The sequence below is a fragment of the Ylistrum balloti genome, unplaced genomic scaffold (genome assembly GCF_031769215.1).
Source record: "Ylistrum balloti isolate Yb309-2 unplaced genomic scaffold, AGI_CSIRO_Ybal_v1 Utg370470, whole genome shotgun sequence".
NCBI classification, from domain to species: Eukaryota; Metazoa; Mollusca; class Bivalvia; order Pectinida; family Pectinidae; genus Ylistrum; species Ylistrum balloti.
The window spans coordinates 742,086-761,555 of record NW_026782309.1 but is presented as its reverse complement, the minus strand read 5'-3'; the positions used below and the strand labels follow the sequence as shown (position 1 = coordinate 761,555).

Genomic DNA, 19,470 nt, shown 5'->3' with positions numbered 1-19,470 from the left:
TAGAAAACTTTCATGTAAGACAGACATGCTGTTTGTGTTTCTATTGACTTGTCAATACAGGGCAGCTGAGATAAAAAAAAAGCGCTGTGTCTGAGTAGTCATAGACATACATATAGGGAATTGTCCATTGACAGTCTAAGTGTTCGTATAAATGGCCAACTTTCAACCAAGGCCAATAAAACTGGCTGTAGTAACGCGCTGTTGACACGAAACAATCCCGATTGATTATTCATGAAATGTAAACTCAAGGACGGGAATATAACACAGATCATTTTAACTGTAAATCGCCGAGAAGTCAGGATTATATTTGCCGGTGTACAGTAATGTGACGCACTGATCAATCTACCTGTGTATTTCTTTCACTTATATTTTGTCGGAAGAGGTAGCATTGACAGGTAAGTGGAAACCGTTGTGTAAAACTAGAAGTGTTAATATGTTATTTATACTGTCTTAGAGATATCATAACTTAGAGACCGTCTCGAAGAAAATTACTTTACAGAGTTCAGCTAACTGCTGGTGTTCGGTTTCAGAAACCTTGAAGGTTTTAAAATATTACCTAGTGGGGTTTACCTGTTCTAGTCAGGACATTGTTTATCATTGAGCCTACGTTTCCCTGGTAGCATTGGGTGAATGCTACCCGAGGGGGCTGATGTTTACCTTATAAGGTTAGAGCATTTTGACCGAACGTGCTGATGTTTCCCTGGTGGGGTTTGGGGAAAGGTGCACGAAGGCATTGCTGTATACATTGTGGGGTTAGGACATGTTGTCCGGAAGTATCGATGTTTACCTTGTGGTGTTAGAAAATTTTGCCCGGAAGTAACGATGTTGATCCTGTGGGGTTAGGGAATGTTACCTGATTGGACTGATGTTGACCCTGTGGGATTAGGACATGTTGCCCGGAAGTACTGATGTTGACCCTGTGGGGTTAGGGAATGTTACCTGATTGGACTGATGTTGACCCTGTGGGGTTAGGGTATGTTACCTGATTGGACTGATATTTACCCTGTGGGGTTAGAGTATCTCTTTTTTTAATTTTTCTTAGTGGAGTTAGACAAATTTCCATAAATTGATCCGTTTCACAGGATGTGTTTTATCTCTTAGGACATACCATGAAGTTGTTGATATTTTATAGTAAAATCATAAAATAGTAGTTCGGATTGTTACTTAGTTGTGTATGAAGAAACGTGAACAATTCACGACAGTTTGCCAGATTTGTAACCAACGGACGACAGGTATATAGATAGGAATTTGCATGTTCGCCAGTGACCACCACATTGACCACTGGTCAGTTCTGTTTACCTTACTCTGTCTAAGTTTACCGAAGTATAAGTGTATTTAATCTCTATATCCATATTTGACCGAATTAATTTCCTACTATATATATAAACACACCGTAACCGCCTTTATCACAGAATTTGTTACACATTAAATAGGCTTTAAGCGACACATGACACTTTGTACTTAAACACACTACGGTAAGAACGGTTGGAAAGATGGATTCATACAACTCCTTTTCAAATGATTTTAATTTCATATTTTTTCGCTGGCGGCTTTACGTAATACGTAATAAGTCGTTTGGTTGAGTGAACATCAACAGTGATTCCTTAAATCAAGAAACCATTAGCGGTATATATGTGTATACTTATAAGATATTGCTAGTGAAAGTCCGACATGTAAGAAAGCCTAGCCAGGCGTTGATAATGAGGAAAAACATATACGAGACCCTATACTTATCGACTAGAACAATTATTATTACAGTCAAGATATTTTTATAGAAATACTTTCCATTTAAATCTACCTATTCTATCTCCTCCTGGCTTGAGTCCAATATCGCCATGTCGCTGTAGACAACATAATACAACTATGATATTGTTGGTGGTGTCTTCCATAGCGATGAAAGGAAAAACGTTTTGTGTCGAAAACAAACGCATACAAAATTCAACAATGTGATGTCAGGTATTGTAGAATACTAAACACTATAGCGGTAAAGACATAGCTTCAATAGTCACCGATATCTAGCAATAGCTTTGAAATACTGTCATTTTAAATATGTTCTCACAAGATCTATAGACTGTTTCACTGATGTGTTTCTTAATATAGACCTATAATACTAGTAGTATGTAAACTGTATCATAACATATCTACGGCTGATGGATATTCACGGTTTAATCGACTTAAAGAAATTACTACTAAGGCTTTCTTATTATATCCGGTTTGAACACTTTAAGTCATTGCCAACCGTATCAGATTTATAATATACCAGCGTAGACTTTTGATTACTCGACGATCTCGATATAAAAAGCTGTTAAAAATACGTTTGATTTTACCGTTGTTAGTCGTCTTGGCGACAAAGCGGGATATGGTCCTTTTAACTACTAATACGTCATCTTTGAGGAAAAATAACCCAGGCATTTTTATTGCATGAAAGCGATGATATTTTCTTCCTCATGCTGGCGACAATCTGAATGGGTTACCAGGCGATGTTTTATTCGGACGCGATTTTTTCAGTTAGGGTAAAATATCTCAATCTTCTACTAAACTGGATCCAAGCCGGACGTATTTATTCGGTACGAACCAAACATTAACGAGAGCTAAGCCGGAAGTGGCAAACGCGTGAGCCAAAAGAAAACATCAGTTGATGTAAGTGAAAACACGTTTTCCTTTTTTCGTGGAGTTCTGTGTCAATCTACTTAAACATTGAGAATATAGACCTACCATTTAACACGATATGGCAAAATTCAGCTCAGGGTCCGGTTGTTCAACAATTGGTTACAGATGACCAGTGGTTACCGAAATTTTAAATATAAATTAAACGAAATAAGGAACATGACTTATCAATTTTACATAAGTAGGTTTGTTGAAACAGGTCAGATGGCTATATTTTAGTGTTAATTTTGTTTTTATACTCTTATTTGCTCAGTGCCAGAAATTAGATTTTTTTCACTAATCACTGGTCAACTCTAGCGCTATACAATGAACAACCGGGGCTGAACAGTTTATAAAATGATACAATCATGAGAGCTGTGGATACAGTCGTGTGTTTGTGTTCTTTTCCCACCTAGACAGAAGGATAAATGGATATATCTTCCCTCGGTCCTACCCTAAAGCTAGGGAATGATCGTATCGGTCTACATCCCCTACTCTCTGGATAACTTGAACAAGGGGAAATAACTGCCATTTGAACTCAAATGCAACTTTGTCAAATTTATTAAGTTAGTGCGATAGCCAATGCGGACACACATGTAGTCATACCCACAAAGATCAGACACGACTAAAACAAACAAACAACCAAGTGCTGACCATCACTTAAGCGTGAAACGCTGAAGTTTCTAAGTAAACGGTTTGACAATAGATTTAAGATTCCACGTTCAGTATACGAGGAGAAAATGTGTAGTTTTATTTTTCATGGATCTAACGTCTTCGCAACAGCCAGGGTCATAATGTACCCTTATCTATCGTCAGATGTGCACACCAATCCCCTAGAATAAAAACATTCTTCACTAGAACAAAGCAGGTCAGCTCCCGATACAAAAAAATTACACTCAGCACAAATCTTGTTTAAAAGTTTGACTGATATCGACATTCACTGACAGGTAAAGTTCATTTTATTGTCAATGGTGCAGACAGACAAAAGACACTATAACACAGTAACGGGTTCTTTGCGAAATTGTTCACGGCGTTCCTTCTCGGCGAGAACATGTTTCACTCTGTCACTAATGCATTCTTTGACTTTATACATGAAAAAGAAGAACGTGTGTATTAAAGGTACTCCTAACAACGTTAATAATGCTGACGTCACAAGTGACGTTTGCCAATCGTTTGCCCAGTCAAGGATGAAGAGATAGATCGGTCTACTGTCACCGGTCCAGAACAATACCAGAGTAAATAATAAATATAACAGACCTAAGACCACACTGTATATCGCGTGCAGTAGTCGCACGGGGATGGGGCCGAGCACGTGATCAAGGCCGATAATAACGACGTTTATGGCGTGAGTCTGAAGGTTCATATTGCTGATGCCTTCCTGGTGGCTCAACCTCGGCCACAGGAAGACAAAGAAGACGAGCATGACCATAAGAGCAGCATTAGATGCCAAACCGTATAGAGCCCACGTGATCTTAAAATACCACTGTAATGTCTTCCGTCTAGATGGAACCAAATGGTTTTCCGTATTTTTAAATTCGGAACAAACTTCTTCTGAACGCATCACTTCTGATAAAATGATGCCATCCATACGTTCCTGCGGCACATCTGTTTCAGTATCACTGGATGGAACTCTCCAGTAGAACTTAGGCTGACGACACACGTGGAAGGACACGGCCAGTGCGTACAAGAGTAAGTACAGTGTGAGAATTAAGTACGCCCAATGAGACAAATACACAGGCCAAACGTGAATCAGCTCCTGATGCGCGGTCAAGGCCGTAAATTCCATGCATGTGACCAACAACCAGAACAAGGCATACAGCGCGAGGACCACTCGGTATACAGCGTACAGGAAAGGAGGCCATGGAAACTACAACAAATCACATACATCTTAAAACAACAAGTATTTTAAACATGAATGGTCTTGGAAGGCGGGCTTTACAGATTCATATCTCTAAGTGGCATATTTAGTCACGACAATATTACATGTTTTGCGGATATTTGGAAGTCATTCATATGATACTCACTTTAATAGTTTGGAAAACAATTTTGTTATGTTTTCTTTCTATAATCTATTTATTTATTTATATTTTGTTTGTTTAATTTTTCCCTGTGTTTTTCTTTCTGTAATCTATCTATCTGTTTATTTATATTTTGTTTGTTTAATTTTTCCCTGTGTTTTTCTTGCTGTAATCTATCTATCTATTTATTTATATTTTGTTTGTTTAATTTTACGCTTTTTCTTTCTGTAATCTATTTATTTATTTATATTTTGTTTGTTTAATTTTTCCCTGTGTTTTTCTTTCTGTAATCTATCTATCTATTTATTTATATTTTGTTTGTTTGTTTAATTTTGCCCTGTGTTTTTCTTTCTGTAATCTAGCTATTTATTTATTTATATTTTGTTTGTTTGTTTAATTTTTCCCTGTGTTTTTCTTTCTGTAATCTAGCTATTTATTTATTTATATTTTGTTTGTTTTTTTAATTTTTCTCTGTGTTTTGTTTTCTCTCCACATTCATTTTTTGTCGATTTCCAAGGCGGTAATATTTGATATGTTGACTTACATGTAAAACGTATCTAATCCAGTTGAAACTACGAACGTCAGCTATACGTTGGCTATAACGGTGGTTTCATGACCCAACAGCATGGCCATGTATTGTAGCATGGTTTGAACATGAGGCCCAAGGGGCCTACATCGCTCATCTGGCGAAGTTAGCTACATGTATTTAGCCATTTAATAAAGAATTTCAAATATGAAAAATAATTTCTGATCAAATTTCCCTACTTGGTCCCGGTGGTCTTGTGGTCTAACAAAAGTTTGATTCGATATTCATACAATTTCCTTCAGACCAAATTTGGATAATAAAAGAAGGCTGTTTAAAACTAACCTTCCCCCAGTTTAGCCCATCCCCCATCCCGCTCTAGGAGGCCAGGATGTACCGTTATTACAGAATGGATTTCTCTTCACCCAAGAATACTTCAGACACTATTTCAAAGAAGTTGCAAAATTTCCCATTTTGGGCCCCGCTCCTATGGCCCCAGGAGGTTAGAACCAATCTTTACATAAACTATGTTCCGTTTCTCTCGAGGATACTTCTTACCAAAATTCTGACCATAAAGCATCACCCTTCGCATGTGTACAACAAACAATACCCTTCACAATTGTAAAACAAACATCACCAATTGGCTCACTGGGTCTTGCCTAAACACAAAGCTGAAGGTTTTGGAGACAATTAGCAGTTTTGCTTTTAAGTGTTAAAGATGACTCCTCAAAACTTGGCGTACAAAATCTTGGCATCATTTCTATACCTTTCGAATGCAAAAAATGACTATGTGAAAATTTTACGGTTTCCAAACGAACTATAATTCTACTACCGTTCTAGATTTTTCAGTAAAATACCCCTTTCTTAAAGGCTAAATGGTATTCCCAGCGGCCACGGAGTTTGCAATGTTGCTTGAGCTACTCTTAACATTACAATCATAACGACCACTTATTTCTTATTTTCATAGCATGTTTTCACTGTTTTTGCCCCACCCATCGCCTAAGTGGTTGGGGACTGCGAATTTCCCAATTTTAATGTCCCGTTCAAGTATTGATGCTGGTGACTACGTTTGGTTTATCTCTGCCAAGCGGTTCTTGAGAAGGTGAAAATGTTTTCGAAAATTTCACAGACCACGGACGACGATAGACAAAAGACGATGTTAATTGGTCACTGAAAACATCACCGTTCACACAAGCATCCTAAAAAAAATACAAGAGTACCATTCACGTGTGTGCAGCGGTTATATAACCAATCTCAAGTGTGCAACAAACATACCTTATCCACGTGCACAGCACATTAACTTGCACATGTGAACAAAAATACTGTCTTCCCTGACGAAAAAAAGCGTCATCCGTCACACGTATAAACAAACACTACTTTTGCACATGTATAATAAATACCAGCATTAAAACGTGTAAAACTGATAGGCATTACACATTAGACATTCTCACGCGCAGCTAACCTCGCTACCGGTGTAACTGCAATTTATCTTGCGCAATAATTTGGTCCGGGCTCCTTTCTGAAATAGACCTACGGGATTCGGCGTCATCAGCCATAGATTCTAATTCTAACCGACATGCCTGACTTGGCTGAGTGCCACAAACACAACTGTTGCATCCCCAAGGTGAACTGTCTGACCCCAATAACCTCCATAAATTGTCATGGTAACCTTCACGTGAATGAGCATCATCTTACTGCGATAAATGACATGTGCACGACAGCATGGACAATTTGACTCTATGGTCCTGTTGTAATAGAGTAACTATCGCCCTGTTTACAAAACGTCAATATATGTGTACATACCCTGTTTAGCTGAATGCAATCGCCTTAGGATAGGGTATAGATTTTTTGCTCTTATCGAATGTGTAGTGTCTGTTAGGTTCGTTAAAATGTACATACATGTAGTTATCATACCAACAGCTACATTTTGAATCGATGCTAGCTATCTTTCACGATAATGCACAGCCCTGTATCTAGTCACAAGGGTATTCACACGAAGTCGTCTGCTCTTATTCATATACAAAATTAAAATGCCTTGTGTGTATGTAGTGTATGTACACTCTGTATAAGTACATATAATTATGTTTTATACAACTATATATAACTATGTGCTGTTGTCACTTACGTGGAAGCGCGTAAATTGATTCGGGTGCACTCCCCCAAACCCTAGGTTCCTCAGCTCGAACTCCCGACGCACATGCTGACAGCAGGAAGACATCTCTGTACCACTTTCTTCCTGTTGGCAGGGTTACTAGCGGCCAGGAACACGTACGCACACGACACCAATTTGATGGTTCGGGTTCAGTGCACCTGTTGCATGAACAATTAAAAAACGTCGCCGGCTTAATAGGCATTCCTGTCATTCATACTGGTGTTGGTTGAATGAAACATGATCGCTGTCGACCGATACTACATCGATTGGCAAGATCGCACGAGAACTGAGCTATAATTAGCCGCTGTGTGAGGGACCATTGTGGACAGTGCGAGGTACGGGTGAGCAACAGAGGGCGGGTGTATTTGGTTACTGAGTTAATCATATCACCACATCAGGTTAAAGCTACATATTAAATAGGGCATCGTCCCGGAGGATGATGTGAATGCTCACTTATGTGTGGGATATACCTGTGTACATAAGTAGGTCGAGTCATATTTAAATAACAATATGTAACAAAATAATACTATTTAAATCAACTCTTATATTTCGTGTACCCTTTGATAAATCACATCCTCGCAGTAAAGTGTATACAGGATTGGTACATTGATGCTACACGTTTACTGAACAATATTTAATCATGATGGAAATAGGAATAAGTTTTAGTGTTGATGTATACCGGGTGGGTATATTAAAATGTCTCACTGCATCATTTTTTTTTTAAATATATTTTTTTCAGGTTGCTAATGTCAATAGAATAGAAGTTCTTATAACACAACCAGTTGAAGATTAGAGTGTGACGTTTCAATGACTACACGGTCATCTTCATCATAAAGTGAAGTCACGGGACCAATAAAGTGATGTGGTGTCCGATAAAGTGTAGTGGGTGAACTTCTTTGTTGAGAATGAAGAGTGTTGCAGTGTTGAGTGGAGATGAAGAAATCCAAACGCTGTTTAGGTTGATGTAAATTTATTGTGTGTAGACATAGAGGTGGTACACTCGCATGCCTTCAGGAACCGAATCGACGACTGGCTAGAAACCTAGTCGTATTTATACTAAAAGTCGTAGACATTGATAATCTAATATTACATATTTGCTAACAAGAAGTGGATAACACATGAGTTATTTACATGGTCTAATGCACACACATAGTGGTAGATTAGGTGGTTTACGACAAGCTAAGGTTTTGCTGACCTGTCCTGCTAGACGGTATTGGTAAGCTTATGTAATTAACCCGGGAGCGAATGTATACTGGACATGTGTGATAGATTATTAACAGAAAGTATGTTCTGGCTTCTGGACAACACGTCTGACTTATGTCTAGTAGAATACAGTTTTGGGTAGTTTAATTTAACTTACATATTAACTTTTAATAGTTCATTCGTCCCTTTGTATAAAATTGATTTCAAATTAGTTATAATTTTGACATCATCTATGAAAATATTAATAGTTCGTTACGTCCCTTTGTAATAAAACCATGAATAACCATGAAACTTGCTTGTTAACGATGTACATTTTGATAAAAAACGAAGAGAAGAAAAAAAAACAAGTGGATAGTAAGGCTTTCGCTCGACTTTGATAAATTTCAATTATCGACAAATGTTTTCATTGTGCTGTGTTACAATTAATGAATGAAAAAATATGTAAATATACTTAGTTACGACGTACCACCGTCTGTTATGCTAAGTCATGACGTCACGCTCACAATAAGGCTATGACTAGTACAATTGATGAGAAAATGAAATAAAATCAGAAAGTTCCTTATCATTAAGTTATTGATATTAAATGTATCGGGAATGTGTCATCCGCATAGAAATATGTATTTGTGTAAATATGTCTTATGAGTAACAAAGTCTTTCATATGAATATTGTGCGTGTACAACCACGTCACTGACTTTGACTCTGACATAAAATGGTAGAGTTTAAACATTTAAATCCTCGTGTAATATCACGTAGGCGAAACTCTCCAAATAGTATGTGAATAAAAGTTGTGTGAATATATTGAAAACATAATTGATTTGGAACTCTCTAAGGATAATGATATGTAAAACAGCACAATTTGTAACATTTCAAGATAACATTTCAAAAAAATAAAAAAAATAGATCATTGAGATCTGATAAAACTAGTAATTGAAAACTTTTGTAAATCATAACGATTAATTATTGTTATTACCCGATTAAGGGATGGTTCCTTATAATTAATAGACATAAATATATAAAATACTACTTAAGATGTAACATACATAGGTAATGTACGAGGTCAATATAATATTTAGATATAAAAACTTACATGTAATACATGCAATTTTACAATATTTGCAATAGAATAAACATAAAAGTATTGTGTACTTATAAAGAACTGAGAACGAAAGGCAATAATAAATTGATATTACAGTTATTATATGAATAGTACAGTTCGAAATATTAATAAGACAGTTCAATCACTCCACAAGTTGATAGTTCCACACGGCGAAGGTTCCAAATACAGGTGTTTAGAATAAGGCAAGTCTTGACGAAGAGGCCAAATAAAAGTAATGTTCATCACATGATGAGTCTTGTAAATATGAAAATGACGAAAAGTTCTTGGTTGACGTACTACCGTCTAGACGTGATATCTCGCACAAAAAGGTTGAGACAAACGATGAAGAGTTAATGATAAAACAATACAAAGTTCGTCGTTAGAGGTAAAATAATAAATACGATTCTGATCAGGAAACGAAGACTTCTTCTGTCTTTCCGGCATTAAACTGCATCGGATGATTCCTGTCTGTCGAAATATTGTTGAGTTCTACTAGATGTGTCGTATGAGATACAGAGAATTACATTTTTGTGTGTGTTAAACCACATCACTAACTCTGTCTCAAACACATTATGGTAGAGTTTAAGAAAACAATGGTCACTCCATGTTGAATATCACGTAAAGTAAACTCTCCATAGTAGAAAAACTTGTAAAATAAGGATGATGTTGGAAATAGTGTCTCTTTTGACGAGAGGACAAAACGGCGAAATTTAACGAAAAATAAATGTAAATGTCAACATGTTTGATGAATATTTCTACACTGGCTCTTCTTCAATTCTTGGTGGTGGAAGTATGTTTTGTAGGCGTGGATAGAGCTGTGCTGGATACATGGGTGGCATCAACGGCTGTGTTAGTTGTTTTTCTGCTACATCCGCTGGACTGGAATATTTTGGTTTGTGTCCGTCTTGATCATTTTGGTCAATGGCGTTCGATTTCGTAAATTGACGTTTTGTCTTTTTCCGCAAGAAACATTTGAACCATACACAAAATATACTAAAAAATACTAAAACTAAGCCTAAACACGTGAAAATAGGAATAAAATACTGTTTATAATCCCAAAGATTACTTTCAAATGGTTCAATTTCTGATAGTTGCTGAATTAAAGATTTCATTGGTATTTTTTCCATTGTTTGTAACTTATGTGGAATAGTAACATTAGAATAGTTTGGAAATTTATCTTGGAATGGCTTCCATAAAGAACTAAATGAAATATTTAATACTTGTTGTGTTGTAATGATATGATTGTGGCTTTGGGTGTCTGTGATGGTTGTTTGTACCCCTGTGGCGATAGTGTTGTGTAGACTTGTGTGAATTTGTTGCGTAAGAAGTCTGGTGACCAGAGGGATTATGATGGTGTCGGTATGTAGACTGTTGATCTGGGTAAGTGTGATATTGTGATTTGTGACTTGTGGTATGTTTCTGTGGTCGAGTTCCTGTGGAGTGTGAATTTCTGTTGTCATGCGTATAAGTGTTTATGGATCTTACCCGTGTAGCGTCTATTTCTATTGGTTCTTCATCTCTACATGTGTAAGTGTGTGTGTTGTAAGGAGCTGTGTGTATTTGTGATGGGAATTGTGTATTTTCTATCATGGCACAATCTACAGCTTTAAGTAACTGGATGGCATATTCAGTTGAAGATTGGGTGTGTTGATTTTCTTCCATTATAGATTTAGAAAAAGACTTATTATAATAAAAGAAACATGTATGTATATATGTATATATTAATAAGTAAGTAAAAAAAATGACTTAGGTTCAAATGTTTCTACGGATAAAAAGATAAAAATCAATTCACTTACCTTACGAATGACCGGTGATCGTAGTGAAGCGGTGTCCGAGGTCACGGCGCCAATAAAGTGAAGTCACGGGACCAATAAAGTGATGTGGTGTCCGATAAAGTGTAGTGGGTGAACTTCTTTGTTGAGAATGAAGAGTGTTGCAGTGTTGAGTGGAGATGAAGAAATCCAAACGCTGTTTAGGTTGATGTAAATTTATTGTGTGTAGACATGGAGAGGTGGTACACTCGCATGCCTTCAGGAACCGAATCGACGACTGGCTAGAAACCTAGTCGTATTTATACTAAAAGTCGTAGACATTGATAATCTAATATTACATATTTGCTAACAAGAAGTGGATAACACATGAGTTATTTACATGGTCTAATGCACACACATAGTGGTAGATTAGGTGGTTTACGACAAGCTAAAAGGTTTTGCTGACCTGTCCTGCTAGACGGTATTGGTAAGCTTATGTAATTAACCCGGGAGCGAATGTATACTGGACATGTGTGATAGATTATTAACAGAAAGTATGTTCTGGCTTCTGGACAACACGTCTGACTTATGTCTAGTAGAATACAGTTTTGGGTAGTTTAATTTAACTTACATATTAACTTTTAATAGTTCAATCAGAAAAATTACCAGTGTGGAGCGTACCAGCTCTGACGTACGTAGTGTACGAGATGGTACGGAATCGACCGACTTTTTCGGCTGTATTATAATACCATGTACACGAAGGTCGAAAATATTGTGACGAGACAAAAATACACCAGATGGTAACTATGTGCTGTAGTCAATTCGGCTACGCTTTGTTGAACACTTGTTTATAGAGAGTCGGTGGCCCCCCTCGTCCCTATTTAGTACTGGACCGCTGCGGCGTATCCATATTGCTTCCTTAACCAAGCCAACACCAACACACCCTTTGACAAAGAGCATATCGAAACAACACCGATCTCCATATCCTAGACTTCATGGATTTACTTGAATTTGTGCTTACAAACACACTTAGCCTTCTGAGGAACTCGGAAGAAGGCTGTAGCCTCGACCCCCGCAGAATGCAAACCCAGTCTGTGAAAGCGGTATGTTGATACATATTGGAAACAGTTAAAAAGGTTCACAAAAAGATTTTACTGGGCATATCAATACCGTAGATACCACAAACAGCATCAAATTCACCTGTGAGGTAGAAATCAATGGCACTATGCCATTCCTCGACACCCTCCTCGTAAAGAAAGATGACACGGTACTATTAAAGTATTGATCTATAGGAAAAAAGACGCATACAGACCATTACCTCAACTTCCGATTGCACCACCCCTTACACCAGAAGTTGGGCGATGTACAAACCCTTATCAACAAATGTGAAGCGATTGTTACAGAAGAACAAAACAAGAAGCAAGAATAAAACCACAGCTATAGCACCATGAAAACATGTCTCCCTGTATCACTCTGTTATAACGATGTCAGTTCTACTTTAGGCAACTTTTGCTGTAATAATTATACCAACAAGTACAGGTATTTAAAACATCGAAATTCGTATCATCATTCGTTTATTGTTCTCTTGATCCTGTGGTAGTGAAAGTTCTCTTTTATTTATCTTATAGCATCTCTAATCCAGATCTCGACAACCAATACCCCCACCCAACCACCCCCGCAACACTCACCCCACCCATCCACCTCCGCTCCACTCCCCAACCCCGCTCCACCCCCCAACCCCGCTCCTCATCCCCCACCCCTCCAGCTCTCCATGTAATAAAGATGTAAGAACAGAAGATGATGATAATGGTGATGGTAATGATTGGACATGTTGATGATGATGATGATGATGATGATGATGGTGATGATGAGGATTATGATGGCAATGATTGGACATCATGATGATGATGATGATGATGACGACGATGATGATGATGGTGATGATGAGGATTATGATGATTATGATGGCAATGATTGGACATTGAGACATATAAATATCGTAAAACCCGGAAGTAAGAATATTACGATCAATAAATAGGAATTCGCGATAGAGAAATAGGTGTGTCTGGGATACTGCTATCGTTCATGGTAATATAGAAGATATTCTGATCTGGCAAAAATAATCCTACTAAACCTTAAAAAATTATCTGCGTATAAAATTGTGAAAGTAAAAAATGAAAACTCACCTAAAATTCATTACCTATACAGGACATGTAAGGCGATGGCAGTGGTCGAGGTTGATAGGATAGCGGGTATTATTTATATTTAGAAACAGAGCTTCCTTGATGGTAGCTTTTTCTTGCTACCTTCCTTGTGTGTAGCGCGTGACCAATATACATACAGTCGAGGAAATACAGATCTGTATGAGACGGACGGAAAGTTACAGCTAAGTCTTACCTTACAGTAGATACCTTAAAAACTATTGCAAACTTGTATCTACAACCGTATAACAAGTGTATAGAATAAGGGGCTGGGAGTTTGTTGTAACAAGTGTATAGAATAAGGGGCTGGGAGTTTGATGTAACAAGTGTATAGAATAAGGGGCTGGGAGTTTGATGTAACAAGTGTATAGAATAAGGCCTGGGAGTTTGTTGTAACAGGTGTATAGAATAAGGGGCTGGGAGTTTGATGTAACAAGTGTATAGAATAAGGCCTGGGAGTTTGTTGTAACAAGTGTATAGAATAAGGTGCTGGGAGTTTGTTGTAACAAGTGTATAGAATAAGGCCTGGGAGTTTGTTGTAACAAGTGTATAGAATAAGGCCTGAGAGTTTGTTGTAACAAGTGTATAGAATAAGGCCTGGGAGTTTGTTGTAACAAGTGTATAGAATAAGGGGCTGGGAGTTTGTTGTAACAAGTGTATAGAATAAGGGGCTGGGAGTTTGTTGTAACAAGTGTATAGAATAAGGGGCTGGGAGTTTGTTGTAACAAGTGTATAGAATAAGGGGGGTGGGAGTTTGTTGTAACAAGTGTATAGAATAAGGGGCTGGGAGTTTGTTGTAACAAGTGTATAGAATAAGGGGGGTGGGAGTTTGTTGTAACAAGTGTATAGAATAAGGGGCTGGGAGTTTGCTGTAACAAGTGTATAGAATAAGGTGCTGGGAGTTTGTTGTAACAAGTGTATAGAATAAGGTGCTGGGAGTTTGTTGTAACAAGTGTATAGAATAAGGGGCTGGGAGTTTGTTGTAACAAGTGTATAGAATAAGGGGCTGGGAGTTTGTTGTAACAAGTGTATAGAATAAGGGGCTGGGAGTTTGTTGTAACAAGTGTATAGAATAAGGGGCTGGGAGTTTGTTGTAACAAGTGTATAGAATAAGGCCTGGGAGTTTGTTGTAACAAGTGTATAGAATAAGGGGCTGGGAGTCTGATGTAACAAGTGTATAGAATGAGGGGGCTGGGAGTTTGTTGTAACAAGTGTATAGAATAAGGCCTGGGAGTTTGTTGTAACAAGTGTATAGAATAAGGGGCTGGGAGTTTGTTGTAACAAGTGTATAGAATAAGGGTCTGGGAGTTTGTTGTAACAAGTGTATAGAATAAGGTGCTGGGAGTTTGTTGTAACAAGTGTATAGAATAAGGTGCTGGGAGTTTGTTGTAACAAGTGTATAGAATAAGGGGCTGGGAGTTTGTTGTAACAAGTGTATAGAATAAGGGGCTGGGAGTTTGTTGTAACAAGTGTATAGAATAAGGTGCTGGGAGTTTGTTGTAACAAGTGTATAGAATAAGGGGCTGGGAGTTTGTTGTAACAAGTGTATAGAATAAGGGGCTGGGAGTTTGTTGTAACAAGTGTATAGAATAAGGGGGCTGGGAGTTTGTTGTAACAGGTGTATAGAATAAGGGGGCTGGGAGTTTGTTGTAACAGGTGTATGGAATAAGGTGCTGGGAGTTTGTTGTAACAAGTGTATAGAATAAGGGGCTGGGAGTTTGATGTAACAAGTGTATAGAATAAGGGGCTGTGAGTTCGATGTATCCACAGATGTCTGAAATTGAGACTTCCCGTGATGTTGGGTTTTCATGTTTCGTCTCTGGGTAATCATTTTACATGTAAATGAAAACAGAGGTGAATGAATATCTTTAACAAGCTATAATCGGCGTGATTTAACGGAACACATACGGTTTAACCCGCAAGTGTTAGAAGTATAAGGTCTATTGTCCATAACTTCAGAAACAGATCTACATGTAGTACAGCAAATAGCCGTTATCAACCAACGTTGACTATAATGTATTATCAGCGAAGTTTATCTGGCAAACGAGCATCTTCAAGTCACTGTGCTTATTTGACATTTAATAGATGGCGCAAAAATAAAATTCTATCTTTTCCCATTCATTCAATATTAACTCCATGACTGATTTAATCAGTTAAAACATTGCCGCTTTGTCCTCATTTGACAGTTCCAGTACACGTATCCATACTCAGCCTCCTCCTAGCCAACAGAATGGAACAAACTCTTAATGTCACCAAGAGACCCAACAATACAGCTGGATATCCCTGCAGACGAGGACGTGGGATTGTACAAAACACACACCTGTAAATAGCACCTTTCAATTCAAATTTTGAATTAATTAGAGTAGAGCCAAACAATAAATTTTGGTGTTGAAACTAAGGTGGCGCCATCAGAAAATTTAAATCGTTGTAGCATAATTGTACGACTGATAAAGACGACTAGGATTGTACGTCTTCTCTCCTTCCTTGGTGTCGTTTTGTCATTGCCATTTTTTTGGCCTTGGATTGAGTGTCAAAGCGAGGTTTGGTTTTCATGCTACATTTGTCCGGAGTCCGGCTTATGATGATTCAGGAACTTAAAAAGTCAAATAATGCATGAATACCTTACAGATAAACTGAAGAACTAATACTCCATCATAAACAGGGTTGTTTTTGTGTGTAGATCCACTTTGTAATGCAGTGTCTTGTTTGTACATGTAGCTGTACACAATGCATGCTGTGTACAGCAGGTTTAATGTGTCATTATCATAAATGTATCTCACAGTCTCACTGTAAAACACCATTTTAATTATGGTTAATTAGCAGATAAAATATAACACTTTTTTTCTTGGCAGAATATTGTATTTACTGAATACAGTCAAACTTCAACAAAATATATAGTACAATTATATAACACATTTAAATAAATAGAAGAACTTCTACTTTCTCATGATTGAAAAAGTATACGTTATTCAAAAGTTTATACCCATATAGAATAAACTAATGTTTTAGAACATGAGTGGTATTACATAATGTGATATAAATGACAATAAAAAATATTCATATTTCACATTTACCTAAGTACTTGTAAATGGTCTGGCACAGATTCTGTAGTCTGGTTGTTGTAGTTAATTATGGAAAGGTGAAGGTCAAAACATACTGTTCTAGACATGTATAATCAACATACATACAGAATGTATCAGTTTGGGGAAATGTACCTCTTAAATCAAGATTAAAAAACTCCTTATATATCAACAAGTATTTCTGAGGAATGTTGTCTTAGGAAGTTATAGAATAAATACCAGTTAGCAAGTGAACAGTGAATTTAACAGATACAGCAATCAAAATTCTGATACAAAATAGCAAAATCACCTTGTAAAATAGGAAATGATATATACCATATAAAAATGAGAAAATATTAATTTAACATTCATTTTCCTTTTTTATGAAATGGGTCATTAATAAATGATGCAAAAAGTCAAATTTTATCATAAAAACAACTATAATAATATTATGCCAATATATTTAAAATCCAATAGCTACTCCTTCAAAGATCTTCATTTAATTAAACAAAGCACTGAATGGAAATCAAAACAGAAAACAGGTAAATGATTTCAAATATATCCATATTTTTGTACAATGTAATTGTACCATATTTATCTGAAACAAGTGGCCTAGCAGTCTTGACAGTCACCTGAGATAAACAATATTGAATATAAAAGTAAAAGGATAGTTATCAAGTGTTATGAAACAGAAATTGTGACAATGACTATATTAACCCAGTGTCAATACATGCATACCATTAAAACTGTCATCCTATACTGATAATTCTTATAAAAATATGCTAAAAACAATCCAATTTTTCTATGAAAATTGGGTCAGGGGTTTTTGAGAAGAAGTCGAAAGTGTTAAATTGTTTACGAACGCACAGCGCCGGATGAAGGGTATTAGAATAGGTCACCATGAGATTTTGTCTCGGGTGACCTGAAAAGTCACTACCCAGTAAGTCAGTAAGTTATAACAGTATACATCATATATTACAATTCAGTTGAAATGTTTCATCAATTTCATTTCTATCATTTAAGATTAGAGTATCTGATTTCACTGCTTACAACCAGGTATATTTTGAGAGTGGGAAGTTATCCTTGTCTCTACTGCATTCAAGAAGGCCGAACAAACTCGAAATGGAAATATTGTCCTGTAAACAATATTTCATCCAGTAAAATGGTTTGAAAACAGATTGTGATATAAACTATAAATTGGACTCCTGGCTTGATCGGGAAAACATAACTAAAACCCCACATTTATGTATCAATGATAAAAAAATCATTTAATTATTAATTTGTATTCTGTATGAATCTACATCAGTTCTTCAATGAATAATATATCTATGATATAGTCAAAATGCTGAATAAAAACATCTCAATCAAACAATATCAAATAGTTGAATTATGGTACATCATCCGTGTATAGACTAACTTTTTCTATTTTTGCAATAGGCCCATGATTCAGAAAAAGCATCAGTTCAAATCCTGAGTCTGTACCACAGCTCAGATATTGTGTCTGTACCACAGCTCAGATATTGAGTCTGTACCTCAGCTCAGATATTGATTCTGTACCTCAGCTCAGATATTGTGTCTGTACCACAGCTCAGATAATAAGTCTGTACCACAGCTCAGATATTGAGTCTGTACCTCAGCTCAGATATTGTGTCTGTACCACAGCTCAGATATTGAGTCTGTACCTCAGCTCAGATATTGTGTCTGTACCACAGCTCAGATAATGAGTCTGTACCACAGCTCAGACTTTGAATCTGTACAAAAAAAACCCACATCAAAAGATATGGTGTGATAAGTACATGTTATAATGACAATATTGTTCATTGTAAGTCAGTGGATCTCAACAAAGTAGGATTGATTACATGCATTGGAAAGGATCAGAGGAAATATACTGTGTACATAGAATTTGATATGTGCTCTACTGGAATGTATTTCAGTGTTACAGGTGAACATTACTGCCCGGGTATATTTTCAGAGGGGTTTTGGTCTGATAATGGGCCCCATTACCAATTGAAATCATTTCATATTTCAGCGAAAATTCCCAAAATCTGTCATTAAATATTACCACCTCAATTTATCAATTTTCTTCCCAAAATGATGCGAAAATGTGCAATCCAAAATTGGTAGAAAAAAAGCTCTGACTGAATAAACACATAATGAGACATAATAAGATGTGGTCCTCCATCACAGCCTTTACAATTATGTATCAGGTTTATACTATAGAAATTGAGTGAGTAAAATAACAGTCATTTATCACAGAGGGACTTAGCCCAAATTACTCATCCACAGACCAAATGTATGTTCTATATAATACATATATATGATCCATGGGTTGAGAATTTATGCTAAATCCTTGTGACTCATCATATTTCATATTTATATCAATTATATTTGTATATGTGATATAAAAAATTGCTCTTAACTGGAGCTGATTTTTAAATTGAGCATTTGTGATATTTTACAAAATGTTTCATAAATTCTTAATCCCCGAGTTGTAGTCAGATGATTCAAACTACAACAAATGTTCCTTGTGATATACAACTACACATCCAGCTCTGTTACAAAGTATAGATATTTCAATGAATATAAAAGTATAAAAAAGATCTACCGTATATACCCGTAACCCATGCTGACTAATTATAGATAGTTTTGGTCGATGGATGTATGTTATATTGATGTTGTCACCAACTCCCCTTTTTTTATTGGATCAACCTGATCTTTGCTATACCATGACCTGCATAAATCGTGAAAAATGCTAATATCACTCAATATTTCTTTTTTTCTGATCAGTTAAAAACTTGAAAATCAATTTTGAGACCTAAT

The 19,470-nt window shown here is 36.6% G+C and overlaps 1 protein-coding gene across 1 annotated transcript; it reads right to left on the bottom strand.

The window, feature by feature from the left end:
- Nucleotides 1–3,191: 3,191 nt before the first annotated feature.
- On the bottom strand, nucleotides 3,192–7,652 carry LOC132555298 (protein rolling stone-like). Its single transcript, XM_060219654.1, has 2 exons — nucleotides 7,313–7,652; nucleotides 3,192–4,513 (listed from the first exon to the last, which is right to left on the bottom strand). The coding sequence occupies exons 1-2, from the start codon at nucleotides 7,403–7,405 to the stop codon at nucleotides 3,638–3,640; spliced, it is 969 nt and encodes a 322-aa protein (XP_060075637.1). The 5' UTR covers nucleotides 7,406–7,652; the 3' UTR covers nucleotides 3,192–3,637.
- Between the last annotated feature and the right edge of the window lie 11,818 nt (nucleotides 7,653–19,470).